This window comes from Rosa rugosa, chromosome 6, assembly GCF_958449725.1.
Source record: "Rosa rugosa chromosome 6, drRosRugo1.1, whole genome shotgun sequence".
Lineage (NCBI taxonomy): Eukaryota > Viridiplantae > Streptophyta > Magnoliopsida > Rosales > Rosaceae > Rosa > Rosa rugosa.
In genome coordinates, this window is record NC_084825.1 from 30,275,977 (window position 1) to 30,301,006 (window position 25,030).

Genomic DNA, 25,030 nt, shown 5'->3' on the forward strand with positions numbered 1-25,030 from the left:
TGGGAATTTTGTTGCTGGGGTAAGTGGGATAAGTTTGGCCAATTTTGGTGTTTTTGGTCAAGGACCCAAAAATAAAAAAGGATATCGATTTAACTCTCCATTTTATTTTATACTGTGACTAAAGCATAGGAGAGTTTTTTTTGCAAAGAATCAGAGATTTTCTAGCTTCGACATTTTATCCTTCTCTAGATATAAATCATATAACACATGCCATGCATAATAAGATACGTTAAAATAATCAATGCTCTAGATTGGATGGCAAATTTTTTATATCATCTTTTCTTTAATATCGTTGTGCGCACCAACATGGCCTCTATATAATTCGATTGGAAGCAGGGATGCTGTCGCCATTAAATTGCCACGTCCTAACCTTCAAATACCCAATATGCAAGCCAGCCCCTTCCAAGTCATTCCCAAACCAATATTTCCCTCACCGATAAACATACCTCCGGTGCACCGACGTCCTCCCTCGCAACGAGTTCGTGCCATCGCTACTTCCACAGCCAATGAAACCCATAGTTCTACTCCAATTACCACGTCAACTCTAGAAGTGGTCGATGCCTCCGTGGCCGCATTCTGGGACTACCAGTTCCTCTTCGTCTCGCAACGCTCGGAAACAAACGAGCCCGTGACTCTACAAGTCGTCGAAGGTGCGGTCCCGACGGAGTTTCCTTCCGGAACATACTACTTGGCGGGACCGGGGATCTTCAGGGATGACCACGGTTCGACGATGCACCCTTTCGATGGTCACGGCTACCTCAGGGCTTTTACTTTCGATGGGGTTAGTGGGGATAAATTCAGTGTCAAGTTCATGGCGAGGTTCGTGAATACTGAGGCAAAGGTGGAAGAGCACGACCCGGTGACCAACACGTGGCGGTTCCGACATAGGGGGTTGTTCTCGATGCTGAAGAGAGGAGAGAAAGTTTGGAACACCAAGGTGATGAAAAACGTGGCGAATACTAGTGTGTTGAGCTGGGGTGGGAGGCTGTTGTGCTTGTGGGAAGGCGGGGAACCATACGAAATTGAACCGGAGAGGTTGGATACGATCGGGAAGGTCAAGCTGATGGATGATTGGGATTCAGTGGTGGAGAGGAGAAACGATGGTGGTGATGTATGGGATGTTGCAGCAAGGTTGCTGAAGCCGATTTTGTACGGTATGTATCATGAGTAATGGTCATGAAGAAAACTTAATAAGTGAATTGCTCGGGCTTGTTGAAAAGCCCACGATCTTTTAATATAATGATTATATGTAGCAAACTCATCACTTGCTGTGTTTTTTTTATTCTTCTTCTTCTTCTTCTTTGGGAAATAGATTGTACTTGTAATTTCTTGAGCTGTGTTCATAATTCTAGTTCCTAAATAATTTTGAGTATATAATTTATGTGCAGGAGTGTTTAAGATGCCAATGAAGCGATTATTAGCTCATTATAAGTTCGATGCTCGCAGAAATAGGCTTCTTTTAATGTCATGTAATGCAGAAGATATTTTTTTACCACGCAACAATTTTACATTTTATGGTAAATATTTGAATAAGTTATAATAATTCAATAGTTTGATTTTTCAAATGGGTTAAATTAAGTAACTTCTTTCCTTCTTTTCCTGTTGCAGAATTTGATTCAAATTTTAAGGTGGTTGGAAAGAAAGAATTCATCATCCCTGATCACTTGATGATTCATGATTGGGCTTTCACAGCCACTAGTTATATACTAATTGCTAATCGTGTCAAGCTTGACGTCACCGGTAGTTACTTCGATACAAACACAATTACTTTTTCAAACTCATTCGTTCCCATAAGTAAATATCTTTAATAAAAATAATTATTTATACTGTTAAATTTATAATCGATGGTGGTTGAGTACGATATTGTCAGTAACTGACTGTTATTGATGAGCAAAATTACTCAACAACTACCAGTGGTCATAATAGAAATAGTGAAACAGATGAATCATGATCTAAATCTTCCTACAACGTTCCTACCTAAAGATTACTGACAAAGCCAACATTCTCATCCCCTGGTTTCTCTTCCTTTGTTGACGATGAGTAGACCAAGCCGATACTAGAGCAGAAACAGAAGATTCAGAAACCTGAACTTCGGGCTCAGGCTTATTTTTTACACCAATTAAAACAGGACAATGCAATCATATACCCACTTCTCTAATTTTTCTTATTTTGAAAATAGAAATATCAGCCGACATGCAAGGAATGGATATTGATGAGCTAGTGTTTGTAATGTTGATGACTTAAATGCAGGTGCAATGACTTCATTTTGTGGAATTACTCCAACAATTGCAGCATTATCAGTGAACCCTAGCAAGGAAACTTCTCCCATATATGTGCTTCCTCGGTTTCCTAATGAAGTGAATTATAATCGAGATTGGAGAGTGCCTGTTGAAGCTCCTTCACAATTTTGGCTGCTACATGTAGGCAATGCCTATGAGAGTTTGGATGAAAATGGGAATTCGGAGATTCAAATACAAGCTTCTGTTTGCTCTTACGAGTGGTTCACATTACATAAATTACTTGGTAATTATTAAATTACATGCTTTCACAGATCCAATCGATATTGATCAAAGTACTCCTTTCTACAACAGTAAATAAATTGTACTAATTTGGTATTGCTTCTGTGGTGGACAGGATATGATTGGCAAAGTGGTAAACTGGACCCTTCGATTATGTACTTAAATGGAAACAAAAGCAAGAAAATGCCTCACCTTGTCCAGGTTTCTTTCTTAATTAACAAATTCTCATGTATATAGCTAGACCTGACAATTCCCAAGTTCCAATGTTGCTCTGTTTTTTTTCTTTTTCTTTTTTCCGGTTAACGAGTGAAACCCTTACCGGCCACCCCCTCTCATGTGCAAAGAGTGCATGTCAACCTTGGCCTATACATATAACGTCTTTATGGATGTGATTTTACCTTTACCTCACAGGGCATAGTGAGTGAACTTCAGGGGTTAGGGTTAGGCACGGTTTTCGAACACAATTGTATTGCTCACACATTTAGTCTCCATCAAATAAACGATTACTAAATACTAATGCAGGTTTCCATCAACTTGGATACCGATGGGATCTATCAAAGATGTGATATTGAGCCATTAAACCAGTGGATCAAGTCATCAGATTTTCCCGTCATAAATCCAGCATTTTCGGGCAGCAAGAATAAGTACATATATGCAGCAGCTTTTTCAGGTTCTCGCAGGGCATTGCCAAACTTTCCATATGACATGGTGGTGAAGCTCAATCTTTCAACTAAATCTGTGCGCATATGGTCTGCTGATAGTCGAAGATTTATCGGCGAACCCACTTTCATAGCCAAAGGTTCCGAAGAAGATGAGGGTTACATTCTTGTAGTTGAGGTAGTTCAAGTGGAAAATTATCAAACTCTCTCAAGCATTCCATACTTTTAGCACCAACTCAACTCTAAATTAGTAGAGACTTACATAGATATGATATGCTTGTATAAATTGCAGTATGCAGTTGCAGTTCAAAGGTGCTATCTGGTTATCTTGGATTCAAAGAGGATTGGAGCGGCTGATGCACTTGTGGCAAGACTTGAAGTCCCCAAACACCTAAATTTTCCTCTTGGTTTTCATGGTTTCTGGGCCAGTAACGAATAGCTTCCGTTCTCCTTTTGGTTTTAGGACACAAGATGCACATATCTCACGCCAGGCCAAATTGGTGACATGACGTTGTGTGCCTGTTCAGAAGATGTATTTGTAAAATTAGTGCAGCCTTTCTTGTTGGCAGAGTGCGCAGTTTAAATATGCCCCTAGAAACTTAATTTACAGAACCATATTAAAAACAATGACTAAATTCAGTTTACTTCCTTCAACTTTAGGTCTTAATTTTTTTTTTTTTCAATCACGATCATCCATGTACTTCCAAATTGCATCAGCCGTGTCCAAATTTCAAAAATGACTCTATTTGTGATGTCAGAAAATAACTTGCCATCGACATGAGGGCCCACTTTTCAACCCATAAGAAGGGCACCTCCCCTCTTGAGAGTTCAACCTTCATCCTCCCACGAGTTAGCCCAAATCACCTCTCCTTCTCCGATCCCTCTAGCTGCTCCACCTCACTCTTCAAAGCCCTAAGTCCACCACCAATTCCAAACCCAACATCACAATTAATCCAATTCAACCAAAATTTCCAAAACAAATCAACCAAAATTTTCGAAACAGACTGCGGCATCGAGATTCAAAACCAGCTTGAGACTAGACCCCAACAATACACCACTTAGTTGTACACAGAGCATAAGCCTGAACCCAAGTAGCGCTTGGATCTAGACACGATAGACAGAAGCCAACGACCTCATGCTGCATCGACCAAGACAAGCCGACTCAAACCCGGAACTCTGTGCAGACCAAAGGCATACATCTCCACCATATCATCTGAATCAAATTCCGGCTGTGAGCCCCAGAAATCTATTGTCGAGCTAAGTTGAGGTCGTTGGGAAATTAATTTAAGATCTCGTTAATTATTAAAGTGCTCGAGAATATTTTTAGAATTTTTCACAAGGTGAAATTCTTGATTTAATAGTTTTTGAATTTTAGAAATTATTTAAGACAATAGAAAATCACGCGGTGCGATATGAGCCGTCCATTTTCTCCACCGCTTAATCTTGGCCGTTGGATTTCACTTAAAGGGGGAAGTGCCAGATCAGAGGATTGTGATTGGTCTAGAAGCTTCGAGCTTCCTTGACCCAAAAGAGGCGTCGTCGACCTGGAAGGAAGATCCGACCGAAACTTCATCCTCCGGCCACGTCCAACTGGCACACCGGCACCATCTTCTTCTTCTCAATGTCGCCATCAAGCCTGAGGTCATAGTTGGTCCGATCGTCGATCGTGGAGGAAGAATCGAATGCTGAAAGCTTTTGCAGCTCCGGTAATTCTTCGTCTTTTTCTCGTGACTCCAGCCACCGTTTAGGGTGTTTGTGGTATCGAAACTCATCCTCTTATCCCGCTACACGTCTGTGTAATTATTTTTTGAATTCGATTAGGTTCTGATGATTTGTGTTTTCTGGGTTGTTTCGGCTGTTTCTAGGCAAACTCCGATGGCTCTGGCAGCTGTTTGTGGTGGTTGATATATGAAAGATGATCTACTCTTCGTGCTATGCGTGCTAGTGTAAGTTGTTTTCAAATTTGATCAAGTTTTGGAGAAATTGCATTTTGGGTGCACATGGTTACCGTCGGGGACACTGTTCCAGTGACCGTTTTGCTCATTTTCATGTTGTTCTGACTCGATTTTTCAATTTTTTTTTTTATTAGGGTTTGGAACTCAACCTAGCTGGGAAACTCATCCCCACGTCTGACATTATTATTTATAATAATAGAAGAGTACAACGGGGAGAACATCAAGCCAACGCCCTGTAAACAACTCTACTACAAAAATTCAATCAGACGACGCCTCTCACACGACGCATCATAATTTTCCGTCGTCTGATTGATTTTTATTTTTTCAGACGTCGTTTTTACAAAATTTGTCGTCTGATATGGACTTGTGAATTAGTTCAGACGGCGTTTAAGAAAAAAACCGTTGTGTGACGCTTAAAAAATTGAGCGGCAAGTTTCCCACCATGTAAGTGGTGCCGAAACCCATCTCAAACTCCAAATTTTCCCCCAAAATGTATTGATCATACAACGAGAAATTATAAACCTGTGGTCTGACTAATATGTTTGACAGAAGGGAGGGAGATTTTCCATCACATTTTTTTCCAACTCCCCTAAGAGGGAAGTCGAATTGATAGGAGACAAACCCCAAATTAAAATGACTGCATTCAGACCACATTTTTATAAAATCCCGTTGTGTGAGTCCTTGTCCAAATTGATAGGACTTGTCGAAATTGATATAGGCCGGGCTTGAAACCCTACACTTGAGCAAAAACGTAATGACAAACCCAAAGCCCTCCCCACTCTCTCGACAGGGCCTCACCCTCTCTCGACAGAGACTCAAAACCAAAACGCAAAGCTCCTCACTCTCTCAACAGCGTCTCTCCAAAACCAAAACCTCACTCTCCCAAACCCTCTCTCTTCTTCGACAAACCCCAATCAAAGCTCTTTCTCTTCGACAAACCCCGACCAAAACCATCTCTCCCTCTAGCGAAGGGAAGAAAACCAACTGGGTAGCCTCTAGCGTTCTTCAGATCTTTCGACGATGATGGTTGTTTCTTTCGTCGGTGGTTACAACTTTGAAAGCAAGTACAGAGGGTTCAGGGCTTACCAATTTTGAAAGCAAACCTAGAGTTGAATCGGAGAGAGAAGACGTCAGACTTCCTGGGCTTCAAAATCAGAGTTCGATTAATTAGGGTTAGGATTTGCGTCGATTTTCGAGAGGCTTCAGGATTTTGATTGCGATTAAGGTTGAGACCACTTTTTGGTAAGTTATTGTATTATGAAATTCAGCTATGGGTAACTGGGATTTGAATTTTGTGGTTTCAGTATTGGATTCTAACATTGGAGATGTGGATTTGGGATTGAAGGAAAAAATGTCAAAATTGGGGCCAGGAACGTAACTACGAAGGTTTCGATGGTATTCGATAGAAATTTTAGCTACTCCTTCTGCTTAGCACTGGATTCCTTGCTGCTAGTTTGGTATTTTCTGCCTTTTGGTTTACGTTTGCAGTCTATTTTTGGAACATTGAAGTTAATTTGGGTTTTTAGTTGTGATTCTGTCAAGAAATTCAATGGGTATTAGGCTCAAGAGAATGGTGGTCTCCGATGAGAGCCTTGAGTTGCTTTCCAGGTATGGCCAAGAAATATTGGCAGTGAAGGGGAGGGTCTTGCAATATCCACCAGTGTTCAGGCATCGTTTGTAAGAGGTTAGTTTCTCTGGTATTCTTCTCCTCATTTATATATTAACTTTCGAAATATGAATGTTAAGGTTTTGTCTGGATACTGATGACTGAAATCACTTAGTAATTGAGGTTTGCATGAGATTTTGTTTTCCAGGTGTTCTTAAGGAAACTGGAGTTGAGCCACAAGTGGAGAGGATTAGTAAATACGAAAGTGCTGGTGAGCAACTTGCGCTACGACCATGTCCGAAGAAAATTGTGAGATGCTGACACCATTGCTCGATAACATATATGGGAACTGGCTGGACATAATTTCTTCTACAAGAGGTGCTTTGAGATTTGGTTTTTGGCTAATCTGATATGATCATGTTGTTCAGTTGTTGAAATTTGATGTGAAAGTCATCAGGGGAGTGGTTGTTCTTGAAAGTTTTTTTCCCCCTCTTTATGTGATGATATACAGGAAGCATTTAAGTAGTATTGATTCTCTTGCTTGACATGCCCTGGTGGTGATGCCCTTGCTTCTGATTTGTAAGTGCTAGTATATATTATCATAACATATGTGATCCTAAATTATATAATTTGCTTATATGTTGTCAAAAACTGTTGGACTGAAGAATTGTCGATTTGTCTATGTCTGGTTACCCTCATGACTTCATGATTTCAGGATGTGGAGGGAAATCAAACTTTTGGCTGCATCAAAACCGGACATCGCATCAATGTCTGACGCGGCAGCAGATGCCATTGTTGCAGAAAATTTAACCTTAACTGGTTCCATTGGAGTTGTCACAAGTGAATTTAAATATATTTTATATAATTGACTTGGAGAAAAAAAAAAAAAACAAAGTTGGTAGGGGTAGGACTATTAAAAGAGGAAGTTGATTGGATATTATCAACGTGACGTATATTTACCTTGGTAAAAGCACAGGGACAGACACATCTAAATGCATAATAGATATTTGTAATACTCGTGTGATGTTTTTTATCTGTTAGCCATTAAAAGTCTTCATATACCCTTTCATTTGGTATTCAGATAAGACCTTTAAATTCTGTAAGTGGTCAGTTGTCATATAGTTTTCTATTTGTAGGTAAGTTTAACATGGGAAAACTGTATAAGAAGATTGGCTTCGACAAGGAAATCATATCAAGGGGGAATTTGCAGAGGTTCGTGCAGCTGAACAACAACCCTTTAAGTACATTGTCTTGTTGCATACTCTGTTTTGTGTGATCTCTTTTGTAATCCTGCAAAGAGATAGAATTATTAATTCTCTTTTTCCTTCCTAATTCAGACTAGAGGAAGCTGAACTCTTTGCTAAGTCTGCACAGAATTCGTATAAGCAATTTCGGGACAAGGCAGCTTCTTCCAAATCAATGACTGTATGTTCCAATTGAATCTTCATTCTAGTTTTAGTCACTTTCTTTTCGCTCTGTTCTACCTGGAATTTAAATATATCCCGTTTGTTACGTTGCCAGATAGATAAAATGGAGGAAGTTGCACAAGGGAGAGTTTGGGCAGGTAAAGATGCAGCTTCAAGGGATTTAGTTAATGTTATTGGTGGACTTTCTCAGGTTGTTGCAATAGCAAAGCTCAAGGAAAATATACCACAAGACACAGAGGTTGGTGACAAAAATCTTATTTCAGTGGGTAGGCATATGCTAGAGATAATAATGAGTTAATGCAGCAAGTTCGCTTCATAGTTTCTTTTGTGTTATGATCTTGTGTTTTTTACATGTACTTGTCAATATGTTTCTGTACAAAGTTATTTGATTGGTTTTTCCACTTAAATGCTTTAGTAAATCAAAGACTCTAAAATGCTGAACTAAATGATTTATCTTTGTCTTGTATACAGTAGGTGTTGGTAGTCTCGGGTGAGCAGCAAAGCTTGCAAAGCTAGACTATTGATCCAGATGCAGCTAGAACTACAGAAAGACATCAAAAAGCTCCTAAAAGGCCTATTCGTATTAGTGCTTGGAAGCTTGCACTCCAATGATGCCATGAGAGCGGCAAAGCTTGCCAAGCTAGACTCCTTAAGTAAATTTCTGGATGTGTATTGCTAGGAGAGTAGTATTAGATGCACTCCTTTTGTGGATGAAAGATTACTTTGCATAATCTACTTGTTGCATGATTTGGATTATAACAATTTCTTCTATATATTGATCAGCTACCACTTTGATCATTTTTTATTTCAGTTCCAGCATATACAATGCATTGAATCATTCTATTAGGACAACAATAACCATGAAAAAACTGTCGTATGTGCACAATAGTCACAATGACCCAAAAATAAAAACTGTCGTCTGAATGTAAAATAGATAATGGATACTTTGAAAAACTGTCGTCTGAATGAAAATCACACAACAGGCATAAAATAAAGCGACCTCTGAATTGCAATCACACAACAGTTTCTAAAGTCGCCCGTCGTCTGAAGAACAGTCATGCAACAGCTAATGCTGTCGATAGGCTGCCGACATGCTGCTGATCCCTTCACACGACGGTTCCCTACAATCGACCTTCATCAGACGGCGCCTCGATATACGACAGTCAGCATCCATATCAGACGACAGTTTTTGCCCGTCGTATGTTTCAATTTCTGTAGTAGTGCAATAACAATTATCAACATAGAAAACATCCTGAATAATAACAGGACTCTCACCTAACCATAGTTCATCTAAATAATTGATACTAGCAAGGTGTGCTAGCCGATTGGCCACACCATTTGCTTCCCAATATACATGTCGGAGTTGAAAAGAAGAAAGTATTCAACATAACTCTTACAATCCTCCATAATCCGACCTATATCGGATAAATGATCATCATCTTCCCTATTGAGGGCATAAACCAAAATAGCACAATCAGTGTCCATTTCAATATCCATCCAACCTTGGTGAATAGTTAGCAATAGACCTGCCCTTAATGCCTCAACTTCCATATGTAATGCCGAAGATGCAGATTGGAATGGCTTAGCTAGCACAGCCACACAACTTCCGTGATCATCTCGGCATACTACCCCAACTCCCTCGAGTCTTCTATCAGCATTGTAGGCTCCATCTATGTTGATTTTCAGACGGCCAGTGGGAGGGCAATGCCATTTAGCAACAGACATTTGCTTCAGTGTTGCTTTGCAGAGCATCACCAGCCTATAATCAGCCAAAAACTTGCATGCATTATCTACCATAAATAGTGGGTTTTATAAGTAATCCATTCCATAAAATGGCATTTCTTTCTATCCACAGAACCCAAAGTAAGACAAAATAGTTCCAAAGCCTGGCCATGTAGTATGTCAAACATGTTTCTGACCCAATCACCAAGTGATGTAGCTTTATGATCTTCAAGATTAATATTCAAAGAACTACGTAGCCAAATAACTTGAACCATTGGGCATAACATGAATAGATGTTTCCCATCTTTAACTTCGTCACCACACAACACACAAGACAAGTCTGGGAGCAGCTCGTGTGGGTAAATTAAATTCCCTTCACCAGACGCCATGAATGCATTCTTATTTTTAGGAAACACCAACCTTCCATAATTCTTCTAAAAACCATCAGTAGTCACACCGCCGACACCTGATGAAGATGAAGACGCCCTACTTTGCATTTGCTCAGTTAACCGAGCCACATAATAACCACTCTTGACATTATATCTTCCAAGCTTGTCAAAATGCCACATAAGTCTATCAAGTCCACCACCCAAACTCAACGGAATGCTAGTGATCAAGTCTGCCTCATAAGTAGTAAAGAGCTCATCAATATTGTCTTCAATCCAGCAACCATTGTTCACATCTATTAAATCAGCGACTCGTAAGTCCTCAGTCCCTTCCATGATAGTAGAGAATGGTTTAAAACTATAAGGGAGAGGCAGCCAAGGGTCTGACCAAACAGACACCGCCTCCCCATTCCCCACCTGACATCGAAGTCCCTTCAGAAGAAGCTCCCTACCATACATGATACTTCTCCATGTGTAAGAAGCACCCTTTGATAGAGAGACATGTAAAAAATCAGAATTGGGAAAATACCGTGCTTTCAACACTTTAGCCACCAAAGTATCTGGATTACACAAGAGTCTCCAACCCTGTTTAGCTAAGAGAGCCTGATTAAATTGCACCATAATCCGAAATCCCAATCCACCCTCTAATTTTGAAGTACATCACTTGTCCGAAGAAAGCCAGCGAATTTTTCATTCTGAGGTATTCTCTCCCCGCCAGAAATTAACCATTAATCGATGCATCTCTTCACATAAATTCTTGGGAAGCTGAAAACTGCTCTTGTCGCGATTGGTCAAATGTTGGTCAAACATTGGTCAACTCAGGTCAAACCACTATGCCAAAAAGGCCTTCAGACGACAGAACTGTTTTGTCGTCTGAACGAACAAATATGTGTCGTCTAGTACAGTGTCGTCTCTTGGGGGCATCAGACGACAGAAATGTTCTGTCGTCTGATTTTTCAGACGACATAAAAAAATAAAAGTCTTGTGTTGTCTGATGAGTTTTGCATTTTGGGAACATTGTGATCTGTATCTTTAAAAGCATTCAAACAATAGTTTTGTATTGTCTAATAAACAAAACAACCACAGTATTTTTTAAATGCTATTGTGTGAAGCATATTTGCAAGACTTATTTGTGTGGTCTGAATGCCCTTAAATAAGAAATATGAAACTCGTATGTAGTGTCTTCTCTCATACAACAGCAATTAAAGGTTGTGCTAATTTACTTTAAACGACAATTATATGTGGTCGTAAAGAGTATCAGAGGGCAATTAAGTGTTGTTCTAGGGTAGGTTTGTATGACATTTAAGTGTTGTGTGAAAGGTTTTGAAATTATACATATGTGATGTTGGGAAATGGTTTAGACAATAGATATCATATTCTTTCTGTTATGTCAGTCTCATTACGATGACAATTTATTGTCGTTTGAGATTATTTAAACGAAAAATATTTGTGGTCTGAATATAAAAAGGACCACTAATAGTTCGTGTTTTATATTGTCTGTAATCACGTCCAATCACACTTATTTGTTGTTTTTATACACTTTAGCCAATACTTTCATCTAACTTATGTTGTTGTTTTGCCTTTCAGACTACAATTTTCTATTGTCCCATTGTCAAAAAGACAATAGACTTCTTATTGGTTTTTGTGTTGTGTCTGTGCAGCTGCAACCACACGTTTTGGTGTGCTTTTGTTGTAGCTTGCAGTTTGTGACGACACATTTTAGTAGTCCCCTGTACAATTGGTATGCATGCATTCTGGAAAATAAAACTGCCAATTCATGAAACCATAAAATCCACATCCAAAATTATTCATTGCAATTTCCATTAATCCATCATTGTCTCATGTACACAAATTAATCATGAGCATCAGTTCAAAATGGCCCAAATCTACTAATCTGGGCAGCCAACAAAATATATGCACACAATACTGCAAGGTAATAAACCAGAAGCACTACACAATCTGGGCAACCAACTAAACAACACAGCAAAATAGCTAGCAGTACTGTAAGTCAAAGTCTGGCCTATATATCAACTATGCATATGTCCAAAAGCTGATGCTACATATCTCCAACTACTAATTAACCTACACACTAGCTATCTTTAAACTTAAGAACATACTTTGCCTACTCTGCCCGGACAACATCAACATTCTCCATTGTGTAGTGATTTGCTTTTCTTTCCCACTGCAAGGACAACAAGGACAGAAGCTTAGTCATAGATCACAGTGGATTAATCCAATAAGTCAATATTATAGTGGATTAGTTAAATCATTTTGATTATGAGGATATCTTTTGGAGTAGTCTCATCCTTGGTTTCGCAAGCAGAGGTTTGGTTAAATAAAGAGTATACAGATAACAGAATTCTAACTTTATTTGCACAAAGATTATGAGGCTACTAAGCAGAAATTAATTAATAATGGCGTGTGAGGGAGATCCACATAAGCTGGTAACTAGAGTATAACAAGCCTTACGGAAGATATTATCCATGTACTGGTCTTTTCATACAATCAGACAAATCCACAAGATCAAGCAAACTACAGGAAAAGACCATGCGAGTAATATTGCTGATATGATACGTGATCAAATTTCCCTAATTTATCTAGCTATATTGGTTAAACCATTGAGTGCTCTCATAATTATACTAGTGTTGTGAACCTAATGAGTTCTCAGAGTATAATTATATTCAAACTGATTACAGGGACTGGTTAGAAACAAAATGCAATAATTATAGGAAAAATATAAGGAACCAACAAACTAACAGAAGAACTACAATATCTCAGAGACCAACAATGAATACTCCCCAAAGACACAGCTAAAGAAGCCTCCACTTAGCACCTAGTTGCAGCAGGTATTTTCTCAACTGGCTAAGGGAGATAGAATGAGTCTTTTATTGATGGAAAATCTAGAAGAGCTTATGTAAATATATCTACGAGCATAAGAATGAGTCTTACAAAGAAGTCTTCTTCCTTAGTCAACCAAAGTATCTTGTTGAACCTTTCTACATATTCATCTATCTATGATGGTAATATGACTATTATTTTCAGAACCTCAATAACAAGGTTAACCTAAGGAGTGTTCAGCAGTTATATACAACTATGCAACTAATTTCCCTTTGATTAACCATAACCTCTATGATCAACAAAATAAAGAGAAAACATGCAAAAGAAAAACATTGATCCCAAGGAACTAACTCATTTAACATTTGCAACAAAAATACTATAAACTAATATGATCCTTAGTGGTCTGAGTTCATTGCTATGAGTTATAGTCATCTCAAGTTCTCAAGAGCCCAATATATTTTCATTAATTAATCAAGCAATGGATCAGCAATTGTTTAATAAAACTACAATGTCATACCTGAAAACACCAATAATAGGAAGTCCCTTCTGAATAGCTACACTTCTCTTCATCAGGAGTACTACTGAAGCACCATCACTTACCTGGCTAGCATTTCCTAGAATAAAAAATAAATGAGCTGAATTCACAATGGTTGATTCATATGCATTAAAGAAGGACAAAAGTCCTGATAAATGAAGATACTATCATGAGTAACAAGCTACTTGATACTTGAGTGATGAAATACCTGCAGTTGTTGTCCCATCTGATTTAAATGCAGGCTTCAATTTCGCCAAATCAGTCATGTTTGCATTTGGCCGGCTGCCATCATCCACATAAATTCTAACATGCCTCTCCTCTCCAGTTTTTGGGTCCATAATCTATGCAAACAAATAATCAACTACCGAAATGTAAACATGGGATGACTGTTCAGAGATTCAAAATATATGCAATGTAATGCTCGCTTTCTCCCTCTCAGTCTCTGTCTCTTTTACACATGGCGCGCGTACGCACACACGCACATGCAACAATGAATATCAGAAACCCGTTTAAGAGGGAATGCTTAAGATAAATGGAATAAGATAGTATGGAAACCCGTTTTGACTAGGGATCTCTATAATTTTCAACCATTGATTTCACCAAGTCCAGGAAGATGGATGAAAGTAAAACACTAACAAGTACACACATTGAACAAGAACTCAACTATTCTTTTTCTGCCTTCAAAACAAAACTGCAAAATAAAATATGTGCAAGACAAATCATCTCAATGTCCTCCACAATAAGCAAATAGCACTCTAATTGAAAATGAGATATTTTTTTTTATTCTCCTATCTTCTCACTTGTCAAACACTGTTTTGTTTCTCTAACATATCTATGCAACATAAATCTTCAAGCACTTCAAGGAATGCCATAATAACAGTGCCATGTTCTTGCAGAACTGCAGAAACTGTTGCAGCTCATGCAACAATATAAAACTAAGTTTGGTCGTAGTATAACCGCACCTAACTCTAAAAACACTTGTAATGTAACTAGGTCATGAGTGCAAGCTAGCTAAAACAATAGAAAGAAACCACTCTGGTACGATCAACAAAGTGGACCTTTATCAAAGTACATTGTCAGTCAATCCTTCAGTCTTAGTCATTTAATGTGCATCTACAACATGCTTGAAAACAAGATGACTGCAACTACTACATCACACCTGATGACTGTCCTGATGCGAATAACTGAATATGAAACAATAAAGTAAAACTAAAACCATTAGCAGTGAAAGCTAAGCTAAGCTATGAGCTAATGAAGGATTGAATAAACATGAGCTATTAAGAAAGGAACTGAAAGTAACCTTTGGAACTTCAATATTGATTCTCAGTTCATTGTCTTCTTTAAAAAAAAAAAAAAAAATTTAGTTAACAGTTTATTATCTCCATACATTAGGCCTAAAGTATATGTATGACAATAACGTAACCAATTGCCAGAGTCTCATCTCTCATTACTTTCCCTTTTTTAATTACAATAAAGAAAACAGAATCAAAACCAAAGTTGTTATAAGTAGCATACCATAAGAACTTATATTCTAACTTACAGTGTCAATTATACCGGTAGTCTAGTACTCATTCTAGGATTCCCTTGGGTGCTTAGAGTCATTCAACGAAAGGTCATGAATAACATTACCTCCCTGATCAATCATAAAGTAGATTAATTCAAAACTTTAAAATATTGATCCTTTCATGGCATATAGAATAAAAGAACTGATTTAAAACCTTTATCTACACTACACCAAAAACTGCATCACACGACGGTGAAAAAACGTCGTCTGATTTGAAGACTCACCGTCGTCTATCTCGATGTTGTCTGATGAAAAATCAGACGACGGTGAATTCACCGTTGTATGATACAAAGTCAGTCGACGTATATTTCTTAACACCGTTGTCCAAGAACTCGACAGATACCGGACGCACCCATGCGCAGCACTTGTGTGCAGCAGTTCACACAACAGAATTTGCTTTTATGCCGTTGTGGGTTAAGATTTTCATACAACGGTTTTGTAGTTTGTCTGTTGTGTGATTTAGAGTAAGACAACTGTGTTCTAGTATTTCTGTTGTATGAGCTTAAAACTAGATGATGTTACTTTTTAAAATTCATTGTGTTATATCTATGAAAACGTTGTGTGGATACCCAAATTCTGAATGAATATAATAGTAATTGAATGCAAACCATCAAATGATCAATATTTGTACCAAAAGCATTGTGATACATCAATTCATCAAATATTGAATTTAAGGAACATTGTTAAAGCATTCATACATATCATAGACTAAGAAGCTTTTAAGTTTCCTAAGTTTTGCATGATGAAAGAAAGTATAGCTTGGTAGTCCATGCTTGATCTCCCAATGACCCTTGCTTGATCTTACTGTTCTTTTTTTTTGGTAGCTCCGGCTCCTTGGGTCTCTCAGGAGCATTGAAAAGAGCAGCCAAAAGTGCTTTTTGTAGATCAAATCTCTCCTTTTCTTTTCTTTTCTTTTCCAGTAGATTCTACAGCATTTGTATTTGAAGCCCTCTCTCCATTACTGCAAGAAGACAAACATAGATAAGTCAGACTTATGATTGTATAAGCCAAGTACTTTAAGTACTCACCATCTCCTCCCTTCCCCTCTTCGCATAGCAAAGACGGCGATAATAATTAGTAAGTATAACAAAAGTAAGGACAGAACAATTATCTCAAATAAGATAGAGAGGTACTAGGTACTAGAATAGCAATAACTAATTTGTGCTTGACAGATTTCTACCTCTTCTCTTAGTTTGCATTTTAATAGTATGTATATTGTATGATGACATAAAAGTAAAGGCTACAGAAATGAGATCCTCTTAACAAGCAGTTTATACAAATCTATGATGTCTTATATCTCCTTAAAATCTGACGTTGAGAAACTGATCAGATTTTCCATGCTCAGTAGACAAAACAAAACAAAGAAAGAAAGCCACAAGAGGTGTCAAGAAACTGCCTTTGGGGTAAATTGCTGACCACCTAATCAACTATCCGCAACAAAAAGCACTAAACTCCAAAATTCTAAATGAACTAAAACATAGCTTCAGTATCGTTTCCTTTCAACTCCATTAATCATAACACAAACTCCAAAATGAAACACACATCAATTAAAACTTGACCAAAAAGGCAGACAACATTCCTTGCTGGATGTGAGACAAGTAACCAAATGGTCAAGTATATATGAAAACTAATATACTGCTTTTGAAGAAACAAAATGAGGCCTCAAGATGACAAGTATAGAAAAGCGGACAAGTATAGCAATGCAAAGTTAGTAGTGCAGCAGAAAACCATAGAACTGAACAAATTAATCAGGCAAATGAGACTTCCATCAGTAATCAGTGAAGTTCATATTTGTAAACTAACCTGTGTGCATAAAAGTATGCACCGCTGCAATGCAATGGCATGGAAAAGTGGCTTCATTTCTACACTTCTGTTGATAAAATCATATCCAATATCATTGTAATTCACTGGAAAGGGAACCTTCAACCCTGCATAAAATAAAAGGGAAAACTAATATTAAACCTCATAGCAGGTAAAACTAGAAACATATAAACAAACATATGGCTATAAAAACCAATTTGTTACAGTAGCAAACATATATAGGCAAATAGCCAAACATCTAAAACTTGTGTAACTCAGCCTACCTTCCTGGCTAAAACCTCTGGTGTCATGAACCTGAGATGAAGTACCTTCAGAACTGTTGTCCACTTCAGATATACGAGATGTTGTAGAAGTGTGTGAGGTATCCAAATTGCAGTGTCCCACATCCGGTAGCACAATTTGCTCCTCACTAACTGAAGGTATTCTTTGTAATAATGCAAATGCACTTCCCTGGTCACTTATCTTAGTTAACTCAACTATGATGCAGAAAATCCATAGGTTCAAGAATTAAAAAGAAAAAAGAAAAGAAAATAATAAAGAAAATCACCTGCCAGAAAGAGTAGCAACCATCAACTAACTTATTAGTCCTCCCCTGAAATCCACATTCCTTCCCTTGTCGAAATACCAACCAATCCTAATACAAGAAAAAAGTTAAATTTAAGAAATTACAGAGCATGTTCATAGAAACCATCACAAGAGGAATGCAACAGTGAAATTATACACAGCAGAGTAAAAACAAATTAAAAAAATTACTTGAACAGATTTTTATATCTATATGTATATTATACAGTTAGTTATTATCCAATCTGAACCACACAAAGAAAAGAAAAAATCTTACAATTAGTCTAGGCAAGTCCAAACAATTGACCTCATTGATCAGAATCATTGTTGCCAGCCCACAAAAGGTGTACCTGATGAAAATATTGTCAGATCTATGTAAATGCATTGCTACAGGAATCCACAATGGGCACACATGACAGGTGAGCAGATGGGGGAAGGAAGCCAAAATACATTTCTCTCAAAGGCCACAAAGATAATTCATAATTGAGCTTAGTAAGTTTTTCATTTCGCATATAGAATCTTCTCAACTAATTTTCCAAAGACGTGAAAAAAGGTAGAAGATAATTTGACATGTGAGTGAATGGAAGACAGGAAGCCAACAAGACATAGATATTCAACTTTGTCAGAGGATACCGCCCTAAGAGTTTACAAAGATAATTCTATTAGTAAGTGTTTTTTCATGATAAGGTACATCTAATGTCGCATTATTACTCAAGAACAATAATGCTCAAGGACTTTTAAACTAGTTTAAACAGAAGAAAAATTACTAACCTTGTATAAGGCTCTGGCCTGCACGCTGTATTGATTGTGATGACTCTACTAAGTCAACTTTCTCCAAGGAATTCGGCCAGACTTCTCATAGTGCCCTACAACATTTGATTTACATTATATCAAAATCACATTACATATAAACAGTAATCCCAAATCTTCACGTCATTCACAATCAAAACATAACCAGATGAACTTCTCACCAGAAAGCCAAACCCATGCCAGCACCAAAATCCAACACTTCAGCGGGTGAAAAACCCGGCAACCTTCTACAAACCTGTCAAACAACAACAACGCAAACACACTGCTGAACATCAAAGATCAAAACTTCATCAAACTCTCAATCGATACACACCCGAAAAGAACAATAATTTCGCACTCAATTGAAAGCCTGATACTAAAATCAATCTAAGCACTTCATTTCTAGCATACAAAAACACATTTATCAAATTCACAACATAAATCCTTGAATCCATACCTCCTTGAGTACTCTGTGACAAGCAGAGAAGACAACTGGCATTCTGGAGGATTGTATCGATGTCTAAGAGAAAGATATCCATCTATTTACTAAACATGAAGATTATCCAGGAGGATTGGCCACTAGTGCTCAAATTTGAAAGAAAGCCCAATTAGTTTCATATCAAAATTGAACTCCCAATCTAAATATTGACCTCTCATATACAGCCCCGGAACGAGCTGGAGAACGAGTCGAGGTCTTCGATGGCGACTATGCCAAAACCCAAAAATGTTGCTACGGAATGAATATGTTTCTGCATGTGGAGGTCTTCGACGGCGATGACGAAAGGCTCGAGATCCTTCTGAAGGAGCTGGAGAACGAGTCGAGTCACAGATGGCTAGACTCAACCCCCAATTCCATAGCAGAGAACACTACGCCGACGAAAACCCACTCAATCAAAACAACGAAGCATTAGGAAAAAGGGGAAAATCTAGGGTTTTGAGATGGAGAGAGAAGAGTACCTGACGGCGAGGGGGTTAACGGAGTGGCGACAACGTGCGGGGAGAGGGAGGAGAAGCGCTTGGCGAAGTGGGTGGAAGCGGCAGGGAGTAGTGATCGGCTGTTGCGGTAGAGGGGGTGGTCGGATGGTCGGAGAATTGGACGGTGGTGATGGGTTCTGAGAGCAGAAGAAGAAAAGCGAGAGAATCGGAAGATGAAGAAGAGACGAGTGGTGGAGGAAAGAGAGGAGCGAAGGAGAGGGATTTAGAGGGTTGAAATTAAGTGTGGAATTGGAAACTGGGGAGAGAGGGCCGAGAGAGGTTTCACGAGAGAGAAAGAGAGGCGTTTCAGGGAGGCTATTCGAGAGAGAGGGTTGAGAGTCTTTGTATGTCGTGCTAGGTTTTGTTTTCCTTCTCTCTTTGTTTTCTTTGCACCACAATGTGGCATGGCAATTAAACCTAGAAAAAAATTGTCAAAGTTACTCACACAACAGAAACCTCACCCAACTGTCGTCTGAGAGTCGCACTAAAAATCAAAATGTGAAATCATGGAGGGAAACATGGCGCCTACAGCATTTTAGCTCAAAATGTTGCCGCCCAGTTCCAAGTTCACACAACAGAAAATCTTAATTCTGTTGTATAATTTCCACAGCTTGCACTAGCTAGGCCTATCTTAGGGAAGACATTCAAGCAAGCTTCCTCAAACTTTGGTGCTCAGTTTTTCAATCATACAACGGAAATAGTGAAATCCGTTGTACCTAGTACCCCAAATTTCAATGTTTCAAGAGGCAACCAAGACTCCAAAGTGGAGGGAAATCTGCCGCTAAATTTTTTAAGACTCAGACGACGGACAATACTTAATTCCGTTGTGCAATGTAGTTCTGATAAAAAAGTTATCACTTTATTAACATTCACACAACAGAACATCACTAATACCGTTGTACAATCAAGTTTACTTAAACACACAATGGATGATTTCTGTTACGTTGTGTGATTAGTGTTGTGTGATGCAGTTTTTGGTGTAGTGCTAGTTGCTTGACAACTTAAGCAATACCTGGTCTTGACTCATTTTGTGATCAATACTTGAGCAGCTACTAGGTCTCAACTCATTTTGTGATCAATACCTGCATTGAAATACATGTTTAAGATAAATATGACACAATCAAGCTAAAAGTACAACTTGAGCTTTACCAATTATAGTAAAGGAACAGAGGAACAATACTGGGGAATGAGCGAAGCTAATATAAAAAAAATATATATATGCAGATCAGCAAATGGAAAAAATCCGAGCAACAATGAAAAATACCATAGGACAAAACCAACAATCCCCTACATGTGAAAGATACTGCTATGGGTCATCCAAGGAAATTAACCTAAGACAATGCTTTGTGAATTGCTTCCGAACCCCATAAATAAAAACCACCAAACATAGAAACTCTGAGTATAGACATACAGATTAGTTTAGGGAATGATGGATCCATCCTGGTTGTATGGATTTCACTCTACCATTAGCTTCCAAACCCCCAAAAGCACCTGAGCAGTGACCGATACATAGACTGAAACACCACAAAATGGACAAGCAACTACATAGATTAAAAATAAATTGTCATTATTAAAAATAACCGCAGATGATTCACAAGTATTGTCATCATCTATTAAAAATAAATTGAACTGTAATATCCCATACCTTGCTCCAGTTTTGACAAGCTACTGCTGCACCTATTCATGGATAGTTCAAATTTCATGCTATCAACTTCTCGAATATATAGATCAATAGTTATGCACCTAGATAAAAGTGAGACATCTTTTATGACTTGAAGCAATAGAAAGAGGCAAGTTGATATAATTGTGTAGAAGAGCTAGACAAAGTATCAGCATTATAAATTCTACATAAACAATAATCTAAATCTAAAGTTCGCAATCTAATCATGAAATCTGGCAGCAAACCCAAAGAAAAGAACAAGGAAGGGAGAGAAGATCGAAGTGAAGGGTAAACTGATGGTCTAAAACTTTACAAAACTATGTCATGCTTATTCATCAATGTCTCTGTATAGTTTAGTAATTAATTCTAAGTACCAAGGCTTGCTTTATTCCCTCAAAACATAACCATTACAGCAAATTAAGTTATGTATAACAGAGATCTAATATATATATGCCAAAGTTATGATTAGTTCATGCATCTAATATATGCCAAACTTATGATTAGTTCATGCTTCAGGTCTTTTGTTGACATGAAAGGCATGTTCTAGATTTAAGAGAGTAATAATATCATTAGGAGAACATATATGAAATTGAGAAAGAATTTGGCATCAGTGAACACTCCCAAATCCACCAGGCTGAGATTACCTGCAATCTACATGTTCTACTTCCCATAGAGCTCCGTATTGCCTCGCCACAATCTCAATCAAAAACAAAATCCCTCAATGCACATTCACAAGCAAATAAACACAAAAATTCTACCAAACTTTCATAAGCAAAACAATGCCTTGCCTCAACTCGAAACACCATGCAAAAGGATATGACGTGCACAGAAAAAAGGGAAAGGGATCAAAAGAAACAAAAAAAAAAAAAGATTGCAACTTTATACTTATTTCTACGTTCTAATAAGTGTAAGAGAGTAAGAACGGTACCAGGAACAACATGGCACAGATTAACCAAGGCATACGATCGATTAGCGCTGTAAAACACTTCCCTGCTGCCGATTTTGTACAGTCCAAATGTATAGGATTCCAAAGCCATCTGGGTCCATTTTGCACCAAAAAACCCAAATCAAAATAGATTAAATTCAGAAACATCAACAATGAGAAGGAAGAGTTGGAATAGGAACTACCTTGGTGGAGGCCTGGAGAAGATAAGGCCTGGAGAATCCCTCCTTGGCTTGACGATAACGTCGTTTGGACCTCGACGCAAAGCTTGGAAGCACGTCAATGGCGGCTTCTGTATAAAGGGTAAAGAGTGATCAAAGTACCTCTCTACCACCATCAAGAACAAAACCCATACCATATTCAAAGAGAAACATAGTACCACCATTTGTATTCAACTACATATCTGCAAATCGTTGTCAACTAAAAATAATTCATTAACTAAAAGCATTAATCTTGGAACCATTACGAAATATGAATGAAAGCCCATATCCAAGTACATGTAATAGTCCTAATCTTTGAAATCATCTATTTTAACAAAACTGAATAAAATTTTATTGAAGAAAAGTACACCTTTTCAATTGAGTCATCAGAGATTGAAATAGAAAGAAGAAAAGAGAGAGAGAACCAATTTTGATGCAGGTGACAGAAAGTCCACACGATTAAGAACGACGTCTACGGTGCTAGCAGTTATGCCTTTGCCCAGCGCACTCACCAGACATCCATGGAAAATAAACCCCAACACATAAATCCATTTCAACTGAAGGAAAACCACATCACTAAATCAAAGAGAAACCCCCAAGACAAAACCCCAATATAGCTATATCCATTTCAATCACCCCATCCCCAAATAGAAGAAAAACCTAATCGAAATCAACTAAAATCGAAATTTTGGATAATAAGCAAAACCCTAAAATCCCTAAACTAAAATTTGCAGATAAAACCCTAAAATCGATCTAGGATTAAACCCAATCGAAACCCTAAACTAAAAAACAATTGAAACCCTAAATTGCTTACCAATATCCGAATTAAAAACAGCTCTGTTGTTGCTGGGGAGGTCCACTAATCCGGTCGCGAAAGATGAAGTAGAGGCTAAGAAGAAGAAGGAGAGACCAAGAAGAATCGAGAGAGTGAGAAGATGAAGGAGAGAGGAGAGAGTGAGAATCGAGATCTGAGAGAGCTGAGTGAGAAAGAGAGAGGCTGGTGTTAGAGTTTTCCAGTTTCGCGGGTTCTAGGTCGAGCTGAGTGAGCAAGAGAGAGAGCGCGGGCTGGTGTTGGAGTACTGAGAAGGACAGAAAATGATTTAATTGCGAGGGATCTATGTAAAAAAGCACAAGTCAAAATAACTTCAAAAATTTTAAAACAAGCTCCACACTCAGACGACATTTAAATGTTGTCTAAATGTCACAATATTTTCTAGTCAACTAGAGTTCGGCTATTTGAGAGGGAAAAGTACCTGATCAAATTTTGGATATCCCTCCACATTTGAGATAGGAAATCATCATCTTTTACAACTACACAAATGTGTCGTCTGAATGCTCACCATTTTTTCATATTGAACGAGTATGGTTTTAGTCTATATTCAGACAACACAAAAAAAAATTATGTCATCTGAAAAACTCAGACGACATAAAACCAAACTTATGTTGTCTGAAGTGTGTCGTCTGAAGCACATTTTGGCATAGTGAACCAAGAAACGTTGATCAGACGATTACTTAATCGTCAAAACTTTAATATTTGCTCGATGAGTTATTCACGATCAATATGTCAGAAATCAGGACTCTAGTTCCCCGAGGAACAGAAGGTTCGTGACTCTTAGATTACGAGAAGATAAGCATCGGAATACAGGTAGTGGATTCAAAGCCTTACTCAGTTGGTTATTTGCATGTTTCTATGAAATGATGCATGTTAATTTTTACGGTATGGTTGTGTTAAAATGCAATGCAAACTAACCATTCCGTGTGAGTTATTGTTGATGGTTTGAGATCGAAGGGTGGCAGTGACTTCCTTGGGTTCGGTCAGACGATGCTTTGATCGTAATGAAGACTTGATTCCATATGTGCAGCTAGGTAGCGGACACTCTCGCGTGCTATGCTTATTTGGTTTACAAATTGTGTGAGGTTAGTGTTTGGCTCCAATTTTGTTGCAGCTGGTCAACAGTCTCTTTTCTGCGCGGGCGTGCCAGCACCGTTCGGGTGCGGTCGTCGGGAGTGTCCCTTGACCTGACCTCTTTCAAGCAATTGTAGACGAGGAGAGCACCAACCTCGTCGTGGGATTCTTTGTGCCTCGTGGTGAGGACTTTGCTGAAGTTTCTTCTTGTTCACAAGTCGATACTCAATATTGCAGATTGAGCAGAGCGAAATCACCGGGAAGTATTGAGATCTTGCTAAAGCGTGACTTTAGCTTGGCTGGGTTGCTAGGGCTTTATCCTTACTTGGCTGGTTCTGTAACCGTTGTGGTCGCGGCACTACCGTCGGCTCCCGAGGAGACTAGGACCGAAGCACGTTGACAGAGGGTTTTGGTGGCACTGAAAGTCGGCTTCTGAGAAGACTAGGACTAGGAGTGTGATCACCGATAAGAGAAAGAGAAGGAGAGGAGTTGCTCTTAGAGAGGTTGCTCTAGAGAGAACTTAGATCATCTTAGAGATGTTGTTGAATTGTGTTCTTCTTCCTTGGTCGCGGCACTACCGTCGGCTCCCGAGGAGACTAGGACTGAAGTACGTTGACAGAGGGTTTGGTGGCACTGAAAGTCGGCTTCTGAGAAGACTAGGACTAGGAGTGTGATCACCGATAAGAGAAAGAGAAGGAGAGGAGTTGCTCTTAGAGAGGTTGCTCTAGAGAGAACTTAGATCATCTTAGAGATGTTTTGAATTGTGTTGTTGTTTTTTGGTCGCGGCACTACCGTCGGCTCCCGAGGAGACTAGGACCGAAGTACGTTGACAGAGGGTTTGGTGGCATTGAAAGTCGGCTTCTGAGAAGACTAGGACTAGGAGTGTGATCACCGATAAGAGAAAGAGAAGGAGAGGAGTTGCTCTTAGAGAGGTTGCTCTAGAGAGAACTTAGATCATCTTAGA

General features: G+C 38.6%; 3 protein-coding genes and 1 long non-coding RNA gene across 16 annotated transcripts; 2 read left to right on the forward strand and 2 right to left on the reverse strand.

Moving 5' to 3' along the window:
* The first annotated feature begins 361 nt into the window (after window positions 1-361).
* On the forward strand, window positions 362-3,781 carry LOC133715591 (carotenoid cleavage dioxygenase 7, chloroplastic-like). Its single transcript, XM_062142131.1, has 7 exons — window positions 362-1,154; window positions 1,389-1,517; window positions 1,609-1,740; window positions 2,251-2,523; window positions 2,635-2,720; window positions 3,042-3,356; window positions 3,471-3,781. Exons 1-7 carry the CDS (start codon window positions 386-388, stop codon window positions 3,615-3,617), a joined length of 1,851 nt encoding a protein of 616 aa, XP_061998115.1. The 5' UTR covers window positions 362-385; the 3' UTR covers window positions 3,618-3,781.
* Window positions 3,782-5,877: 2,096 nt separating this feature from the next.
* On the forward strand, window positions 5,878-8,971 carry LOC133713367 (serine protease SPPA, chloroplastic-like). 13 transcript variants are annotated; one of them, XM_062139371.1, is made up of 10 exons: window positions 5,878-6,375; window positions 6,479-6,590; window positions 6,660-6,817; window positions 6,948-7,117; window positions 7,251-7,318; window positions 7,455-7,579; window positions 7,876-7,951; window positions 8,077-8,164; window positions 8,261-8,404; window positions 8,641-8,971. In XM_062139371.1, exons 6-10 carry the CDS (start codon window positions 7,456-7,458, stop codon window positions 8,680-8,682), a joined length of 474 nt encoding a protein of 157 aa, XP_061995355.1. In that variant the 5' UTR covers window positions 5,878-6,375; window positions 6,479-6,590; window positions 6,660-6,817; window positions 6,948-7,117; window positions 7,251-7,318; window position 7,455; the 3' UTR covers window positions 8,683-8,971. The 13 variants fall into 13 exon arrangements, 12 of the variants coding, with proteins under 12 accessions (XP_061995355.1, XP_061995356.1, XP_061995357.1 ...); XM_062139372.1 differs by having other exon boundaries at window positions 6,676-6,817; XM_062139373.1 differs by having other exon boundaries at window positions 6,694-6,817.
* Window positions 8,972-12,356: 3,385 nt separating this feature from the next.
* LOC133716569 (protein farnesyltransferase subunit beta-like) lies at window positions 12,357-18,385 on the reverse strand. The gene is made up of 8 exons (XM_062143264.1): window positions 18,365-18,385; window positions 17,871-17,943; window positions 17,580-17,666; window positions 17,296-17,482; window positions 17,015-17,139; window positions 13,856-13,988; window positions 13,630-13,726; window positions 12,357-12,456 (listed from the first exon to the last, which is right to left on the reverse strand). The coding sequence occupies exons 2-8, from the start codon at window positions 17,916-17,918 to the stop codon at window positions 12,357-12,359; spliced, it is 777 nt and encodes a 258-aa protein (XP_061999248.1). The 5' UTR covers window positions 17,919-17,943; window positions 18,365-18,385.
* A 38-nt stretch (window positions 18,386-18,423) lies between these two features.
* On the reverse strand, window positions 18,424-18,965 carry LOC133714895 (uncharacterized). Its single transcript, XR_009848853.1, has 3 exons — window positions 18,840-18,965; window positions 18,565-18,638; window positions 18,424-18,459 (listed from the first exon to the last, which is right to left on the reverse strand). It is a non-coding gene; the product is annotated as an uncharacterized LOC133714895 (long non-coding RNA).
* Window positions 18,966-25,030: the final 6,065 nt, after the last annotated feature.

Coding starts and splice junctions, on each gene's coding strand:
- LOC133715591 (XM_062142131.1), top strand. CDS start 386: ATGCAAGCCAGCCCCTTCCAAGTCATTCCCAAACCAATATTTCCCTCA. Junction 1,155..1,388: donor GCTGAAGCCGATTTTGTACG/GTATGTATCATG, acceptor ATTTATGTGCAG/GAGTGTTTAAGATGCCAATG. Junction 2,524..2,634: donor CACATTACATAAATTACTTG/GTAATTATTAAA, acceptor TGTGGTGGACAG/GATATGATTGGCAAAGTGGT.
- LOC133713367 (XM_062139363.1), top strand. CDS start 7,456: ATGTGGAGGGAAATCAAACTTTTGGCTGCATCAAAACCGGACATCGCA. Junction 7,580..7,875: donor TTCCATTGGAGTTGTCACAA/GTGAATTTAAAT, acceptor TTCTATTTGTAG/GTAAGTTTAACATGGGAAAA. Junction 8,405..8,640: donor ATATACCACAAGACACAGAG/GTTGGTGACAAA, acceptor TGTATACAGTAG/GTGTTGGTAGTCTCGGGTGA.
- LOC133716569 (XM_062143264.1), bottom strand. CDS start 17,918: ATGATTCTGATCAATGAGGTCAATTGTTTGGACTTGCCTAGACTAATT. Junction 13,989..17,014: donor GCATACTTTTATGCACACAG/GTTAGTTTACAA, acceptor TTGTTTGCATAG/ATTATGGACCCAAAAACTGG. Junction 12,457..13,629: donor CCTATTATTGGTGTTTTCAG/GTATGACATTGT, acceptor TTGTCCTTGCAG/TGGGAAAGAAAAGCAAATCA.